Genomic DNA, 19,637 nt, shown 5'->3' on the forward strand with positions numbered 1-19,637 from the left:
CTTGGACAAAGATATAGAACAACTTCTTAGTTGAAGTACTAAAGCTAATATTTCTTAGTTTTATGATGAACTTTTCTGAGGATTTTCTGCCCACATAGTTTAATAGTATGGAATTTTGTTGAATAACTTTTTGGATTATTTTACTTTCTGTCCTATGAGTTTTCAATTAAAAATCATTAACATAATAAATATACTTGAAATTCAACTGGTATATGATATTTTAAACCTATTTTGGTTTCTTTTTTGAGTAATTATGTTGGGATCTTCATAGATCATTTACTGGAATTAGAATCTGAATTCTGTTGCTTTAAAAGTGAGAAAGAGTTCTCGGGTAGAGGGACATCATAGTACTAGATTCTCAATAACAATTTATTTTTAATATACCGTTAAAATAATTTTACACGAATAACTGATTATTTTTATGTTGTGGGTCTTATAGCACCTCCTAGCTCCTTTCTTTTTCTTTATTTATTTTTATTTTTATTTTATTTTTTTTTTAAGTGCAGATGCTAGTCTGAATTCCAGGTCACAATAATAAGACACAGGAATATGATTCCCATTTGTACCTGGCTTTCCATAGGAAAGAAGACTGGATGAGCAAGCTGAAAGCTATCTGTAGTGAACTCCAACAGTGCTGGAGAGCGGTGGTGGATACCTCTTCAGTATTATGGATATAAAGTAACTGTATCTTGCACCAGCATGGGTTAAACATACAAGCATTTATTTAGCTTCTCAGGGGGACTTTCCTGCCCATACTGAAACCTGTAGTTACCTGTGCTGGAAGTTGGAAGCTCTCTCTGTCCAAGCTGCAATTACTATCTAGCCTGAAGACCACATTTATGCATTGTCCTCTCCACAAGAAGATTCTCTTTGTTTTATGGGACCTGTGGTTAGTCTTTCATTCAACAGAAGGGGAAGGATGAACAGGCTGCTGTCTGTTTCCACCTTTACACAGTCCACACTGCAGGTGATTGTTTCAGCTATCATGGATAAGATTACTGTCATCGTGTCATTAATGACTTAGTTCGAAAATGATTTCTCAACAGTCTACACGAGTGAGTTTTTCTTTAGCACTGTATAGCATCTGTACTTACAGGTTCAATCACAGCTGGTTCTCCCTTTTGGCCTTTTTCTCCATAAGCCCCGTGTCCAGTCACCTGACCAGTAAAAACAGATCCAAAAATGAAAATTAATAGAAGGCCTAATGACCTGGTACAATAAAAAATTGCAGCAACCTGTAACTGAAAGCTAAAGCTGGAATTGATCTATGCTGTGAAAAATACATCACAGGTACAAGCTATACCAATCAAAAAAAATTGATGTAAAAAAGGACATTAAGTATGTTTTTTAAAAAATGCCCTTTTCTTGAAAGTTCCAAGGTACTGAGTACTTTTCATCTTGTCTTTTGCATCAAAGTTAGAACTGAACTTGCTTTAAATGCATTTGCATGTAAAAGGAAAATGATACGATATTTCTGGTTCAGCAGATGAGAGCTGTAATAAAGCTGGCACAGGTTAGAGCCTCAGTTCTAATTCTAGCTTCCTGGCTCCTTCAGTTTTGGAGCAAGGCATTTAGAGGTGAAATTTACACCAGGGGATAGAGTCTACACAGCCATTTGCTTAATGCAGGCACAAATGGTGCCTTATGGGCTCTTTGCTAATGCAGATAATCTGACTTTTTCTGTGTCATTCTGACAGTGTCCCCAACTGTGCTAGACGGAGAAGAGTAAGCTTGTATCTCATTGCACAGATAAGGATCATTAAAAAATACAATGACCCCAACAGGGCTTATAAAGGAGTGATAAATGAAATACAGAAGTATGGGTTTCAAGGTTGGCAGAGAAAAGCAATCTCACAGCATTTGCTTTTATTCGTTGGAGCCTTTGTAAACTGAAATTTCAAGTTTGTGAGGAGAAAATAAAGATAAGACTGAGCAAATACTGAAAAGAAAACTCCTTTCCTACTATACTCAGTGCCTTCTCAATTAAAAATCCAAATGGGAATTAATTCTGCTTCCAGTCTTAGTCACACTAGTTTTCTCTGCAGCTTCTACAGTCCGATAAACTGGTAAATGAAGATCTTGGCAGAACTAAGGGAAAATTAAAGCCTTTCTGTGAAGCCTGTGATTAAGTCAGAGGGAAAGAGAGAGCAATAAAACATAGAAAAAACAGCATGATTCACAGGATCCACCATGTCATTCTATATTCATGTCATTCTTTAAATATACTGAGCTGTTAAATCACTCCTGCAAGGTCATAAAACTGTCACCATTGACGAAGCTTATTTTCACGAATGAGTTCACACCTTCACCTTCCCAATCATTAGTTTTATCCTTGGAAGGTTGCAGAGGCAAAAACATTCTAGGCACTTAAACACATTTCAACTTTTTAAGGTAATCATACAACAACATTGACATTTTTTTTTACAGTTTTTGCTCCTGTTTTAGAAATTACATTCTTTCCAGCTTTAGCTCTAGTTTAGAAAGATTTAAAAACCTGTGTTCATTTTATCATTTACTCTTGGAATTACATCTCTCCTCTTGTCTTTCCCTCCTATCTTCAATCCTCCCTTACTCCCTTCACCAGAAGTTACAAAAAAATGCATTTAATAAAAACAAAATGTACAGGATTACTAAAAGAATATAATAGGCTTGATTCAAAGTCTATCAAAAATAGTGTGAATACACCTCATATGTGCAAGGAGCTCTGCGTCAGGCTCTTTACAGGTCCGAGACTATATAACTATAAAAGAATTGCTAAATTAAATTAATCTGCATTATGCTTTCAATCAACTTACGCTTGTTTCTGTGATATCAGTCTCTGCAGGAACACCTGGACCAAACTCCTCTTTAGTGGAATCAGTTGGTTTCTCTTCATATTCTTTATATTCATAAAAATCATATTCGCCTAAATCTCCATCTACCAGAAGATCAGATTCACTGAGGTCTACTCCTCTGCTTCCATATTCAGTTTCCTCAGCTTTTTTATCATAATCCTCTCCAGTTATGTATTCTTCAGCAAATACTTCTTCAACAGGATTTTGCTATTCATATCAGTAGCAAAGATTTGGGAATAGGAGGAATACGTGGGTTAATGTTAGTAAAGCAATATAAGCATATGCTGAACCACCATGATGACTTGTCAAAAAGAAGAAAGAACAGTAGAACTACAGCATATTGTCTTTTAATTAGAGTCTCAAAGAATGAAGTCCATCCTTTCAGAATAATTAAAAGATCTTTGTATGTGTAGTACAAAGAAGTAATGCTTTCATACACTTTTTTTTTTTAAATCTCCAAAGACTTTTAATTCGATGTACCCAATACACTATGTGTACTGCTTGCTTAATGTTACTGTAGTGTCAAATATAGCTGTTTCCCTGCTTGGTTTCACACTTACAGGTATTCAGGAATGAACATATACACAGCAGGGAATGAATTTAGAGCTAACATATACGCCACAATAAGCAGTGAATCAATTCGGACCTGTTTACAATAACAATGTGCAGGAAGTGCAAGCATCACTTTTGTTAAGCCGAGCCACCTTCACTATCTTGTGTCTACAAATCCTGATGCCAAGCTAAATGTTTCGACTCCTTTTCCTCATGATTTTACAGTTTATTTGTCACTCAAAAAGTCTTGACTCATGTCTATCATGGCAATTTAAATGTATTTTTAGCTTAGTCAAATTCCAACTGCAAAATCCAGATTAATCTTAACATTTTTGAAAGCTCAGTATTGCTTGCATCTTTCACCTTCCATTATGCAAAATGTTAAACCAAGCAATCAACTTACAAGCACCAAAGCTGTTTGAAAGAATGCTATATCTGAGATGTACAAAACCATTTGGGGTGAAAAAAAAAGAAAAAAAAAAGAAAAAAGAGAGAATTGTTTTATTCTGTTACAAAGATCTCTTGAAAGGATTGTTTTGAAATGAATCAAAGCTAAGATATTGCTAATATGAGATAGTTATTCTAGAGATGAACTGATGTCATCTTAAAAAAATATATTAAAAAGCTAATCAACATCCAGCGTCATTAAAAATATATTGCTCAAATTATGATGTTGACATATATTGCAGTTAAAATAAAGGACCGATTCTGATTTAACAGTTGCCTAATTCCATTAGCTCCAGGACTAGGACTTCTGTCTCACAGCTAGAGTAAATGCAGATCTGAGCCAATTCTCAAACAATTCTCAACCAGATTTTGCCTCTAAGGAAAAGTATAAAATTTAGTAATTTGGATCTATCTCATTACAATTGTACTATTGTATAGTTAGCCTGCCCAAGAATCAGAATGATTTAAAAATGCCTCTACACATCACCAACTTCTGAGAGGTAAACATGAGATTTAACACAAGAACAGTTTACACTAGAACAAGTAAAATATCATTTAATTTACCTTCACCTTCCAAGATGCATAGGAGGAAAGCAAAAAACCAAATTGGGATCCTTTTCCTCTTTTTCATTATGTTCTTTAAACCAAATGATGTATTGAACAATTACTACTTTCAAATTCAAAACATAAAGCTAAAATGCCTTTGAATTTCAGGACTTTTTTATGTTCGGGGGTCAGTTTTGTACATCTTATAAACAATGTATTTTCATTTTGCAAAAAATATGCCAAAGAAAAATGAAAAAAAATCCTATAATCAGCCATCATTTTTCTAAAACTAGCATTTATTAATATGCAAACATATTAATCAACACTGGCTTTAGGTGTACTAATATTAACAAAATGATGTTGACGTTTGTCATTGTGGCTTTCTAAAAATATGGTTTCTAAAATAAATCAAAATAACCATCTTATCTTTTTGACAGTTCAAAATACAACATTTAATTTGAATAGTACCTCAGTGAGAATCAAATAATTTTGTTTTATTATATGGAGAACTGTTAAAAGGAAATATTGTCTTCCAACTCAATTTCAGTATACTGCTATGGTTGCAGATATTTTTTGCTTTAGTTAGGCTTGTTTTATGCTGTGTCTTAAGAGCAGCATGAAAAATTAGAGACCTCACTTCATCTTAGAGCAGGAGGACTATGTTTAGTATTTAACCTAGTTTATACTAGACATAGCCCCATTCACATTCACACTGAATGCAACAAACCCTGTATTCCTACAGCATGCATCACTGAATGATTCCCAGAATCATGAACTTGACAGTCTAAAGAATCAGCAGATCTCTACAGAATCAAGGGGAGTTTTGCCCAGGAAAATACTAGGTTCCATATTGGCTGAGAAAGCATAAAATCTTATTAATCGCTGTTATAGGTGCATATATCTTCACAGACTAATATTTATCCTTTAACAACGTGTTTGTGCTGTATTAATCATTTACGCCTGATAGGCAAGTATATTTGCCTATAATTTTCTCAAACATCCTTATTACCTCATTTGCTTCAGTAGTTCTGGAGGGAGCTTCTGTCTGAGACCTGTAGTCATTTTCGGTTATGCTGTACTCTTGAAATTCATCAACAATGTTTGCCTAGTATTAAAGAAAAAGTACATTATTAAAAGAAATGTATGAAAAAAGTCAAGAAGTATCACTTTTATTGAGGTTATGTTATTAGCCAGAGATTTTATCTGGTTAACTGTATTTTTTCTCATTATCAGAGATCTTCCAGTCTTGGCCTGGGAAAGATCTTGATTATTTCTTTGCTACCTTTACCCCTAGTTTGTCTTTTGTTGCTGCTTGATAACTTTTCTTCTTCTTGGTTGCATAGTTTTCAGATTTTTTTGTTGTGGCCTTTTGGGATTTGTCCTTTGAGCTAGCGGCCACTGTCCTCTTCTTCTTTTTGACCATGGCTTTCTTTTTCTGCAAATGTTATGAAAGATGGAATGGCAAAACATAAATAAAATGAAAGGAAAATGGAGAAAGTATGAATGAAAGAAGGGTAAGTGAACATGAGACGAATGCTGTCGGCTGTGATGCCTTCCATCGCTAAGTGAAAGCAAGTGTTACTGCTACAGAGTAAAGAAATGAGTGAAAGGAAAACATTAAGCTTATATACAGAAGACACAAATTGACAAACCACATGGTAGGGGACAGCTGGACACCACACAACAAACAGATCAGATTTTGTTACCTCTGTTTGTGCTACTGTCTCTTCAAAAAGTGGGGGTCCCTCTGTTACAGAGTCAGTTTCTTTATAATCTGCATCCCCATACTCATAGTCATATTCGATAAAATCTTCTGGCGTGTACTACATAGCAAATGGAAAAATATCAGGCATTCCCATGTTAGTGGTAGCAAAGTAGATTAGCAATACCGGAAAGCATCTTAACCTTTACCTAGAAGTAAAGCTTAAGGTAATTAAAGTAGCATGAACAATTCCATATAGTTGGGGGGAAAAATACAATTCCATATTTCTTTCAAAGCACAATAGAAAAATAATAAAAAAGCAAGTAGTAGTGCAAGGAAAAAAATTAAAAATCCTCTTTTATTGGACTGCATAGAAGAATCAGCTATAGTTTGGATTATTAGGAGCTCCAACTGACCTTTCAGAAATAATATATTTTTTTAATCTTTTAAGCACAAATAATGTGTCTTTATCTATATTCTTTTACCTGTGTTCATTTCAGGTGACCAGAAGAGCTGAAGAGATGCCAATATCTGATGTGAACAGGGCAAAGAATTTCAGATTCAGGGAAGAGGCCACAACTCAGAAATAACCATGCCTATCCTTGTGTTTGCTGGAGAGTTCCCCAAACCAGGGCAGCTCCATTATAAACACTGCCTGAGCCAATATTTTACTGATACAATTTCATTTAAAGGTCACATCCTCAGCTGCCATAAATCACTCCATAGCTCATATATCTAAAATAACTAGTATCAGATGAAGATTTGCCCACAAAACTTTTACAAGAGAAAATATGTTAAAAATTGGCTTGTGTAATGTTATGAATGCAAGCTAGGGCCAGGAACTCCTGAGCTATAATCTTGGCTCTGCCATGAAGATACTGGTCTAGATAAGGTGTACCAAGTGATACGCAAAGGGCATCTTTAAACTTTCTTACCACGTCCATCACGCTTGAAGATAAGAGACTGATTGGTCTTGTAAATAAAAACAGTGTCATGGCTGCTACCAATTTTCCTTATGTACCCAGAAAGCCAAAGGAAGGTGGAATTGTGGCCAAGATCTCACCAACTTAATGCTTTCCCTTGCTTAGAATCCTAGAAGTATTCTAATGTGGACCATGAAAGCTAGCCACTTCTAGCTTTCAATCTCCTCTCTCCTGCTATAAATCAGCATCATTGTCTGTACAATGAAGACAGTATCTATTTCTTCCATTAGATTGCCGAGAGGATTACACTTCTAAAAAGACTGTGACGATTTACGGAAGTCATAAATATCATCACCTTTAAGAGAGACTGACATTTTAGAAGAAATTATAAAGAGGATTAAAACAAATGTCCATATTCCAGAATACATTCTATCATGTGACCAAATGACTGGCTTAACTGATTTCCCTGGCAAAGGCCTTTGATACAATTCTTGCACTTATACTTGAATACATATTGAACAAAAAATATGGAGAAGTTGATCTCCTCAGGAAGTACGGTAATAACATCGAAAGTCCTTAAATGTATAGAAGTCCCTTTAAACAGGTTTCTGCTACTTCACTCCTGTGACTCCTCATAGTATTAGTATTGTGTTTTTTTTTTGTTTTTTCTTACATATATTTCTTGTATTTACACTCAGCTTTTCTTAAGAAGACAGGTTTGGTTTTTTTTGGTTTTGTTTTGTTTTAAAGTTGGATGATTCTTATTTGATTGTCCTCTTGATTATTCTACACCTGCACACATGTAGTTTAATCATGAGATTTCCTAAATATATAGAAAGAATGTTAAATACTTTTGGTAGCTGTCCAAAACTATATCACATATTGATATGAGAACTTCAAACTATATTTAAATAATAAAGCATGACTATTTTAAGTGGAGAATATCCTCTCTCTGTAAAGTACATTGGCATTTCATATCTACCTGTTATATAATTTAAACAATGCTTTGATTTCATCAGCAGTATCATTGGCATTACAGAAATAAATTGATCCTATTTACACTTTTCAAAAGCACCAGCATTTTAAACTTACACCTGGTAAATAATATGTGATTGTTCTCTCCTTATTCAGTAAGCTAAGACTCCATCTTAAGAGCAGTGAAGTCAATGAATCATTTTGACTAGTGAATGATATTAACCAAAGGCCTCATGGGCAGTGATACAAGATCAGTATCTTGTATCAGTGATGATACAAGATCTGAATGTGTAAATGTATAAAAATGTGCAAATATATAAAAGCATATTTTCTGACTTGTGCAGTTCTGGAAATGCAACTCAGTACAGCTTGTTTCTAATGAAGTATTCCAATGACATCCAGAAAATAAAACATAGTAACAAGTTTCTTGGAGATCATAAGTGGCAAGAGAAAGTAAGTAAGGAAATAAACCCATGAAATAAAAATAGGCTTTTTGAAATAGTTATGGAATAGCATTGAAACTGAGGTATTTGTTTGGAAATAATTAAAAAAGTGTGAAAATGCATAAAACCTGCTTTCCTTCTGTCAAGAAGGCTATGCAAGCTAGGTTGATCTACAAGAGATAAAACAGTCTTTAGTGGAATATAACTCTTCAAATTCAGTCATTCTGGCCTACTAGTGACAACCCTTTACATACTTTTAAATGCTTCCTTAGTGAAACAACATGAATCAAACACTCTCCTATGTGATTTTTATTGGTACCAAAACAATAGACAATACCTGTATTAAATATTATCCAATATCTTACGGGGCAACTGGAGGAAGATTCTGGAGCGCATGACTGTTTCATTGGCAAGAACAAAATTTAAATATGCTGATTGGGCTTTGTTTTACTAACTGCTGGAAACATAGATTCCTTTTTAGTAAGCATTGTAGAACTATTCTGAAACCAGAAGCAGTCATTCAAACATTTATTTTGAACAATTAGCAATTCAAATATAACTCTGCGTTGCTCAGTATTATAACTGATTTTCAAATCTCAGTAGTATTGCTTCGCTCAAGGTAAGCCGAATGGCTGTGCTGAAATGTGCCAACTAAGCAGCTAATAAAATTACAACGGTGAGTTACAAAAAGTTCTTCAGAGGACATAAAGTAAACAGAAATGTTGACTGGGAAACAAAAAAAAAAAAGGAAAAATATCTGTGCCAAGTATGTTAGTATTAAAAAAGAAAGTGGTGACTAAATTGATATTTATGCTATGATCTGCCAGAGGCATAGTTTGGAAAGCCAGACATTTATGAATGAGAGCTAAAAAAATGCTCATACTAAAGCATGAATATGCGTAGAAATCTATTGCATCATGCATAATCACATAGAAAATATTTTACTTTGGAGGACTGTGCTTTACTCATTTCTATTAATGAAAATGAAAGTTTTGTGATATATGAAAAATACTATCATAAATACAGTGGTACATTTGGGTTGCAACTCTATGCAGGCACATAGACAAAAAGAACAGGAATGGATGGGGAATGCCAGTTTCCATGCTGGAACCTGAGTACTGCCAAGCGAGTGAAGATCTCCATGGACTTTTTTTCTTTTCTCTCTCTCTTTTCAAAAAAAAAAAAAAAAAAGAACATAGTATTGGAGGGGTATTATGGAGAGATATGGTTGTACTGCTAATCAGAGAAAGTACGTTTGAAAATGCAAGAGAAAGCATCTAGAATTAATGAATGTAAATGGAAAAGTATCCTCTGTGGTTTTCTAAATTTAGTCAAGACTACTAACTCCAGCAAGAAATCAAAGCAGGGAATGAAAGGAAGTATAATAGAGATGAAAAGTGTCATGGAAGACAATATAGTTTTGTTAGTTATAAAACAGAAGAAGATACTACTGGCCAGGAATGCAGCTAGAGAATCAAGAAACTGGAATAGGATCTAAAGGGACATTCAGATTATGGAATGTTCTGATAATCCTCATATGGGTTCAGGCATAACCAAGTGAAAAATATACCTACCACAGCTATGCAGGTATATTTTGATTGATTACTTCAATCCTGCTCGAGTTGAGCTCTGTCTATGACAGTTTACCTATACCCTAATACTGCTACATAACGGGATGGTTACAGAGAGTTCTGACAAAACAGAGATGAGACTCACCAAGTGCTTATAGTAATAGCAAAATATATACAATTTTATAAACTTTTCCAGTGATTTCTCATGAATATCAAAAAGATTGGCTGCATAGCATTTGCAATTAGGTTAGGACCTCTAATTGGACAATAGCTGGAACTTGGGGAGGGATTTCAGCTAAGAGGCATCAGGTAAAACATACTTCAAACATAATGCAATTTTCTGTTGTTTTTCTTTCTTCTGTTGTAAGACCACCAATAGTTACAGAACAGACGTTCTTGTAATGAATATTGCATATGACTGTTTTCTTACAAATGAAAGGAAGAATAAAGCCTGCTGTTTCTTGATGGAACAAAATCTTTCCACTATGACCTCATGCTTTCTTAAGCAGAGTGATTATATTACACTACCAGATCACCATGCTATTCCAATTAAAGAGATGAACTGTTTTCTTCATCAGATGAATTTTAGAAGCAGATCATCAGCGTGCAAGGCCTACTTCAACATTGGAATGACTTAAATATTCTGAAGATAGCCTTATTTTGAAAATGGATTCTTCTGCTATCCATGCAGAAATTATGCTAAAATTCTGCTCCTCTGTTCCCAAGATGTTAAATTAGTTATTTTTACTTTGCCTTTTGAAATTACGAGGAACCAGCAATCTATATGCTAAATCAAAGTGTAATTAGCTCATTTTTTATTGCCTAAACACTATGCTAAATCATCTAGCTAACTAAAGATGCAAAGATTACTTTGAAAGATTCTAGGCTAACTTTTTATAAAATGCAATAAAAGAAGGGATATCAAGCAAAATGAGAGCTTCAAAAAACTTTTATACTAATGTAAAGAAATAAATAGTAGCAGATGTCAATCCAAGGGCAGAAGGCAACTTAAAAGATTTAAAAGACAGCCTTTTCTCTCACACAGTCTCAAAATTGTTCATAACAGTAATATAAACAAGGAGATAAAAGGAGATGAGAACAAAATCTTCAACTTTCAAAGACAGCTCCTGTCAAAATAAGATGACACTTAAGGTTCTATATTATAGTAATTGATTAATGAAAAAGTCTACGTATCTATACAAAGACAGTGTTAGGAAGATCACTATTTTTAACGCCTGCTAAGTTAGCTAACTGCAGTTCTAAACATGATTGAAAATAAACATATTTTCCTATATCTTCCTGTTCTTCAGAAAACTAGTGGTTCTGATCAAACACCTGAAAGAAAGGACACTAAATTAGCACGGTCTGAAAGGATGCCTGAAACCTTCAAGTTGGATGCATTTGGGGGCCATATGTATCTTTACCTAGTTAATTTATTTAAAGGCAAACATTTCACTTCTTCATGTAATCCGTTAGTTTGGGATAGATCCAAAATAAATGAAGGGGAGTTCTTTTGGAGAGTAATTTCTTCAGCAAAAAATCAGACAGTGTGATTTATGGGGTTGCAGAAGAATCTTCCAAGAGAAGATCTGAAAGCCTGATAACTGGGGCCATTGAAAACTAGACCTGATGACACTCTACAAAATGTAATATCCAACATCAAGGAAAATGAAGACTGACCTTGTCTTTCCCTGATCTAATTTCTGCAAGCTAGCCAAGCATATGTGATTGAATGGGAACTGAAATAAATATACTTCCATTTATAGTAGAAAGGGTTGTGAAAACAAGACAGCAGCCAGACTATTCATGAGGTATTTATAAGAGAAGCATAGGCACATAACTTCCTGAGGAAAAGTATCACTGATATTTTTTTAAATATAATTTCATCCCCATATTTGATTCTTAAAATCTAATTATATGTTCAGCATGAAACAAATGTAATGATTACTGAAATAATCTTAAGCCTCAGTATAAAAAAATAAATAAATCTCCAAGGAAAACAAACAAATAAACAAACAGCAGAATAGAGCAAGAAGCTTAAATAAAAACAACACAGAAGGTTCACTTCTCCCAAAGACACTTTCAGCCAAACTTGCCAGTATCTTCATAAACCATGCAATATATCTGAATGGATAGTACCAGTAGCTCCATAGTAATTCATGCCAACATTTAACTCAGACATTCAATCAATATTGTTAACCATCAGATTTTTTTGTTGTAAAATTCTAAGACGGAAGGATAACAGCAGAGAACTCATTTCTTGCTAATTTCCTCTGCCTACTTGTTTGCAGCTCTCTGTGCCTTACTTTGCTTTCTTTACATAAAAACCCTCCAAAATTTGCATGGTCAAATGACAGTCACAATAGACTGAAATAACGCTAATGCACTATTATGATTATATTCTAAAGTTCTCAGCCAGTTTGTTTGTGGTTTAATTATCCCTATCCAAAAGCTATTTAATTGTACAAAAAAATCTGAAATCCTTAGCTACTCTCTTTTGACAGAAGATAGTAATATTCAACACTTAATGAATATATTTCAGGATATAATATGTTCCTCAAAAGATTTGGCAGCCTCATCCCTATTGTAAATCAAATACAATGACTTTGCTTGGAATTTCTGAGAACTGAGAGTTGTGCTCATCAAGTAATAATTTGGTTTGGTGCTTCCATTTGGGAAGTACTCTCTCTCCCTTGCTGTACTGAAGTATGACTATTTTCTACACTCAGATACTCTTTCTTTTTCCTCCAGAAGCACAACTAACTACTAGGCAACACTTTTTGGTGTAGAGATAACAGCTGAGGTCATCACTCTGTACTTGACGAGTTATGGAGATTCATACCTAGCTATCTGCAAGCAAGCTATACGCGTATTTCAGTTAAAGCGTGTCTTCAAAGTGGAAATAAATGATAATAAAGAAAAAAAAGAGAGTAAAGTGTGTGGATACAACTATTAATCTATTTATTATTACTCTAGCACTTTAATGTTTTCGAATTCCAAACTGAATGACACTTAGGTCTGATGAAAAGACCAAAACACAGAGGAATAAAAGCCTTCTGCAGATGAAAGTCACCCACGTGCATCTCTGTTTTAATGGCTGAGCCTAAACTGCTCACAGAAACCCCCACAGTCCTGGCAAACAGCCAAATTCAACAGATTTCTGCAGAGTCTATACACAAAAGGTAGTCAAAGCTTACCCAGTTAAGTGGACCTTGTTTAGACATGTATCACAGCTACTTGGATCCAGAAAGGAACTGACGCAATTAAAATGGAATGGGAGATACAGCACCCAGCTCCAATGCACGGTCCAAGGACCTCGAAGTCCTTAGATCACTCCTGCCTAACCCCCCTCCACCCCCCGCCATAGGAAGGGAGAAGTAATGGGAGAGAAGGCAGGAGGTTGACCTTGGGCAGGTATGAGAATAGCCTAGGGATCAGAATAGCACAGCTGAGAAAGCCTGTGGAGCAGGGTGGAATTTAAGATATGCCCTCCCTTTGTAGGCTGGCTAGGTCAATGTCTTTGTTCACCGAGTTTGCTGTTTTTGTGAATCCCATTGTCAAATGCTTGATTCTTCCTCAACTTGATTTAGGATGACCTCAGCACTTAATTTAGGGATGAAGGGAACCCGCAAGTAAAAAGTAGGAATTGAAATGTTCTCTGCTGCATGACCCAAATTGCATTTTGAATCTGACCCTAATGTGAAAAGAATATGCAAAAAGAAAAACTCAATACAGCATTTGAGATCATCAGTAAGGTCACTCTGATTCTAAATTAGTGTTTGATAAATCTACATATGAAAGCAGAGTCAATGTTTTAAGCTAATCCATTTGAGACAAACCCAATTTTTTTCAAATGCAACTATTATTAGGGCTACAAAGCTGGTGAAGAGCCTGGAACACAAGTCTTATGAGGAGCAGCTGAGGGCACTGGGGGTGTTTAGTCTGGAGAAGAGGAGGCACAGGGGAGACCTTATTGCTCTCTATAACTACCCGAAAGGAAGGTGTGGGGAGCTGGGGGTCAGCCTATTCTCACAGCTAACTAGTGATATGACTAGAGGGAATGGCCTCAAGTTGTGCCAGGGAAGGCTCAGATTGAAAATTAGGAGACATTTCTTCTCAGAAAGAGTAGTCAGGCACTGGAATGGGTTGCCCACAGAGGCTGTGAAGTCATCAGTCCTGGGGGTGTACAAGTAAAGCTTGAACATGGTGCTTAGGGACATAGTCTAGCAGGTGATAGTGGTGGTAGGGTATGGCTGGATCAGATGATTTTGAAGGTCTTTTCCAACCTTAATTATAATATTATACTCCTGATCTTGCAATGATGTGAGCCTCAGGCTCATTTACTGTGACAATTATATTCCATTATAATCTATAACTACAATATGTTCCGTTATTTTTCTCCATTTTATGGTTGATAAATTATTTTTAGTCTAGATGAAATCTCATCCCTCGCCCCCCCCCCACAGATGCATGATCAACTCTGTCAGCTGAACTGGGAGGATGGCATGGGATGGAAATGAGTACAGAGAAGGAAAGAATGCATTTAAGCCAGCACTGCTAGTGAAAGAAATGCTCACAAAACCGCATCCTTTGGTATTTTAAATTTTCTTCTACATTTGGTTGTTTGCTCCTTTGCAGAAGCAAGTATTGCCTAGAGCAATGTTAATTACACTCAGTTAAACAAACTACTTTTGTGTATCTTGCCTTTAAACCTACATCTTCTTAGCCAAAACTTTCTCTCCAGCTGTTACTTTATTGGCGTAAAAATCATCCAGCTTTTTACAATAACTGCATTCTCAGACTATGGACATGCCAGGAGACTATAGCGATGTGTGATATCAAGAGAAATCCTATTATCTTCTTAGGTGCAACTCTACAAAAGTGATTTATTATTTCATGGACAAAAGCCAATCATTTCCATTGTGTTTTGTAGTCAATGCTGGAAACACACATTAATAAGCTCTGCAATCACATAATTTGTCTCTTTCCTCTAAACCACATATCAGTTTCTTGTTCTGGTCTGCAATAATTCAAAGGCCCAGAGATGTAAAGCCAGAAGGGATTATTAGATCATCTTGACTAACTCCTTTATACTTTCAGACTTCAATACTTCTTACAGTTACCCTGTAACTGAACCAACCAAAATATAAATGACATTTCCTTACACTTATCTTTCAAAAGGGCAATCTATCTATCCTTGGTTTGAAGATACCTGGAGATACACCACGTTGGTCATTTGTTCTTTCATTGCTAAAAAGTTTAGTCAATGCTTTCCTGTCTGAAATGATCAGACTTTCCTTCTCTTTATTTTCCCTCCATTTGTCTGCAGTCCATATTTTCTTCTTGTGAAGGTTCTTTGCATATGCTAACTGAGAAACCTGTCAAGTTTTTGTCATTACGTGGACAGGTCAATTGCATTGAATTTTCCAGTTCCCTAAATCACAACAATTCTGTAGCTTTTATCAGAATCATTTCCATTTTCGCAATATTTGTTTTAATGACTAAACACCAAGACCATCTGTGATGTTCCATTAAAAGTTTTAATCAATGGCATAAAAGAAGTATCATTACAGCCTAGTAAGGCCGCCCAACCATTCTATGATTCTGTAATCTGTATTCTCATTCCTTTGTTTACAAACCAAGATGTGCTGCCCTTTTTTGCTACGCTTTTGCTTTGAGTGCTCTTGTACAAACTGTTTCCCTACTTGAATATCCAGTCTTCTGAGGGTACTGTCCAACAACTGTTTTAAGGTTCTGCCGGCTTAAGCCAAAACTGACACTGAAAGCCACATCCTTCCTAGTTTTTAGATTGGTGATCTCATTTCCCTCTGTCTATCAGAACAGTTAGTGTGAAAACATGGAAGATCAAACCAGGAAATCAGTCTAGCCAAACAGTAAAATCTTCATGTTGGCTTTCAGCGTGATTAGGATTCCAGTCTGGTAGACCATGTACCTCCAAAATTGGTTTCACTGGTAAAGCAGGAGATGAAGCCCATAGGTGGGGACAATCAGCAGCCTGCGAAAGGTGCTTTTGTCATCACATGTAAACAGGCTGTATTGCACTGTGTTATACAGTTTGCTAGATTTGCCCTACATTTCTTTGTTTTCTTCTATGTGTGTAACTTTGCCTTTAGTTGTATTATCATCACTGTTTACCACTTTGCAATATCAAGACTATGACAAATTTGAATAACGTCTTACTTTTATACTGCTAGCACATCTCCTAAGAAACTCCACTAAAAAGTTAATTCAGAGATGGCACTCTTCTTATAGCAGTTTCTGAAATAAGGCAGCCAGATTTGGATCTGTTTGTCAAGTACTTTATCCTTATCATACAATGGCTTTTTTTTTTTTTATTCAGACACTCCATGTTGACAAATTAGAGGCTTTATGAAAGTCTAAGTCTACAAATTATATATCATGTATCACTATCAAACTTTTAATAGACCACTTTGATTATATTATCTTTTAATACATTTTTGAATTAACCTTGCAATCAACAGTTCTAAAAAAAATTAAATCAGCATTGCTCTCTTCTGTAATGTCTTCCAGTACTTAAATAAGACGTGCTTCATTTCTTATAGTCCACACAGAATCATAGCATGGTTTTGGTTGGAAGGAACCTTAAAGATCATCTGATTCCAACCCCCCTGCCATGGGCAGGGACACCTCCCACCAGACCAGGTTGCTCACAGCCCCATCCAACCTGGCCTCAAACAATTCCAGGGGTGGAGCATCCACAGCTTCTCTGGACATCTCAAAAAATTATGAAGTAGCCTACATTAATAAGCTGCTTTATTATCCTTTAGAAGAAAGTTATGTCATTTTGGGCAATTCAGTCTGTCAGTTAACCTATTTTATATTCAACACACCTCAAGTATCGCTTAATGTGATTACTTCAGATGACTATTACACATGTCAAAAGATTCATTGACTTCGTTGACAATATTCATACATACTTACGTTATAAACTCACAGATAGCAAAAGAAAATTGTGTCTTCAGTTCAGAAAGCAAAGGGATTCAACCACCACTCAGAACAATGAATGGAAACAAATAGAAATGGTGGTTCACCACTTTTAAAAAAAAAAACTTTACCTTTTATTTCTTTTAAACTGACTTAGATATGTTACATTACAAATTAAGACCTTTTATTTTTTTCCTCTTTTTATTTTTTATTTTTTTTTCCTCTGTAGGTGCCCCCAGAAACTATGTGTTATCACAGGGAAAAAAAAATATAGAAAAATTAATTTAAAAACACTAACTCCAGGAGCATTTTTGCAATTGCTGTTGAATTTAATGGTAAGATATTTCCTGATTTCAGTGGCTCCTGCATTGGGCTATAGATGATGTCTATTCAGGATGCTCAAGGAGAACTGTACCAATTGTTTTATTTTATGGTTCCCTTTCTCTGGTGCTCACAGACTGTTTTCAACAGACATCCAATATGTAACTAGGCATTCGATATGATGTGCGCATAATATGTGAATAAACATAGATTTTATAATTATATTAAGGCTTATTTTTCTTTTGATCTTCAAATGAGTGTTCTCTCTCAACTGATGCTAGTGTTAAACAGCTTCAATATATTTAAGCATAATATTTGATAGCAGGAGATTTAGCATCCATTATGTAGAGAAGGTAGTCCCTGCTCTATTTTATTCATGTTGTACATCCTTTGGAAACACTAAATTACAGTCTAATAATTCACCTGTATTTGTTGTTAATAATTGAGCACAATTTTTCATTCCTATTGAATCAAAGGAGTAGACTCTGAATCTACAGTCTGATCCCAACTGGTTTCTGTGAATTCCAAGCCTTGCCCACGTGTATTACACTGAAGAACAGGAACCATTATTGCCATCAGTAGTGGCCAAAGCAAACAAGTACCTACAATCTGTTTAAGACATGTTAACATCTACTTAGGATTTGATGTGAGTTTGGATATGACAGCACATCCCACTTAGATAATATATTTTAAGTATTTAGATATATTCCTGTTCAAGAAAGATAACAAGGGATGATTTTAACAACCTTTCCCCCAAAAATCAGTTTATTAGACTGACTCCTCTTCGGTCTTATTTCAAAATAGCAAAGCACTAGCCTATTCAAACCTTCCAGGTCTTCACACAGGAAACAGAAAAAGGATCAGAGTCCCAAGACGCACAGCAGCAAAGCCCAGAAGAGTTCCACAGCAAAAATCTCAAATTACTTTGAAATTCAATGACGAGGAAAAAAAAAAAATGATTTTGTTATCTTCTGTTTTCTTCCCATAAAACACCAACAATATACTTTCAGCCTGATCTATTTTGGAACACAGTGCAAGGAGACGCATGGAGATCTACATAGCCAACCACACAGACAGAAGGTTTAAATAGCGCTCATGGACAGAAAAGACTTCATGTACCATAACGTAATGTGAAGGCCTCTGCCAATGTGTAATCGACACATCTTGAACTGCACCTCAAGTGCAATGAATGTGGGAGTCCCTTTAAACCGAGTTCTGGGCCACGTGGACCTTAACAATTGATGACATAATTTTCAGTCAGATGGAATAAATATTAACAGCAAATAAATATATTTAGGAAAAGTTCTGTCTCAAAATTGGCTCAAAGCAGTCATCTGAGAACAATTCAACCAGTTTTTAATGCTGATCTCTTGAGCAATCAGTAACAACAACCCATCAGATCACACACAGTTAGTTGAGTGCATACCAACTGGCCAGAGCCAAGTTCAATTAAGACTAGCTACCTTTTGCAAAAGCTTTCCATTTCGCAGTGGAAGTATGAAAACAATATTATCACAAGTATTTGGAATATGTACAATATATGTATGACATAATGCATGAGAGGTCTAATTTAAGGGACTGTCTTGCCATTAGTAAATTACTTAGTTTATGGTTGTGAGACCTGTCTACAGTGACAAATAGTTTCTGTGAATATTTTTCATTGCCTGAGAAAAAAAAAAAATCGGATTCTATTTCATCCCTGTTGATATTTACCTGCTACCAGTGGAGCTGGCCAAAATAATTTTGTGTGTACGTGCATTTGTGTACTGGTCACAGCTCATTAGAATACATGACATTTCTAGCAGAAATATTTCACAGTTCCAGAATACTCATATCACCCGTATCTTTCAACTGTGGCATATGACGGTTTTCACTCATCACCAGTGAAATCCCAACAGTACACAGGGGGAACAAATAGGTACAACTTGGCAAATGTGTATTGCTATCTTCTTTAAAGAATTACAGTTCAACTCTGTTGAGCAAACTGGTTATTCAAATACCAATGTGATAAGTTCCTTCAAATGTTTGACATAAATGAGTGCATAGCAAAAACTAATGTACTCCTGCAACCTTCCTTCCTCATGTCTGGAACAATGCATGCCATTTAGCTGTAATTAAATGCTCCCTGGGTAACTTGTATCCAGCACAACCACTAACGTGCAATAAATCTTGTAATACGTGACTGATTACTCACCTCATCAACTTGAGGATCTTGAGCCTGAGCAGCATTGGGCACTGGGGAATCACAGTCTGGGCTATAATGCTCACAATAGTCATATGCAGCTCTGGGGTCAGCTATAATCAACAGCTGCTGGATCTCACCCTGCAGGAAAGCATATACAGGTTAAATTAAAAAA

General features: G+C 35.5%; 1 protein-coding gene across 11 annotated transcripts in view; it reads right to left on the reverse strand.

Moving 5' to 3' along the window:
- The window catches only part of COL11A1 (collagen type XI alpha 1 chain), a 235,611-nt gene that overhangs the window by 183,417 nt on the left and 32,557 nt on the right, over window positions 1-19,637 (reverse strand). For 9 of the 11 annotated variants that reach the window (XR_005822183.1, XR_005822184.1, XR_005822185.1 and 6 more), the window contains exons 5-9: window positions 19,475-19,603; window positions 6,086-6,202; window positions 5,389-5,484; window positions 2,796-3,041; window positions 1,095-1,157 (exon numbers count right to left, since the gene is read on the reverse strand). Coding sequence is in view for 3 of the 11 variants with exons in the window: in XM_040565891.1 (XP_040421825.1) it covers window positions 1,095-1,157; window positions 2,796-3,041; window positions 5,389-5,484; window positions 6,086-6,202; window positions 19,475-19,603 (651 nt within the window). In the remaining 8 variants the exon portion in view is untranslated. Of the gene's footprint in view, window positions 1-1,094; window positions 1,158-2,795; window positions 3,042-5,388; window positions 5,485-5,667; window positions 5,966-6,085; window positions 6,203-19,474; window positions 19,604-19,637 lie in introns of those variants that run through there. The other 2 variants (XR_005822190.1, XM_040565892.1) reach the window with 2 other exon arrangements.

The sequence above is a fragment of the Cygnus olor genome, chromosome 8, assembly GCF_009769625.2.
Source record: "Cygnus olor isolate bCygOlo1 chromosome 8, bCygOlo1.pri.v2, whole genome shotgun sequence".
Classification (NCBI taxonomy): Eukaryota; Metazoa; Chordata; class Aves; order Anseriformes; family Anatidae; genus Cygnus; species Cygnus olor.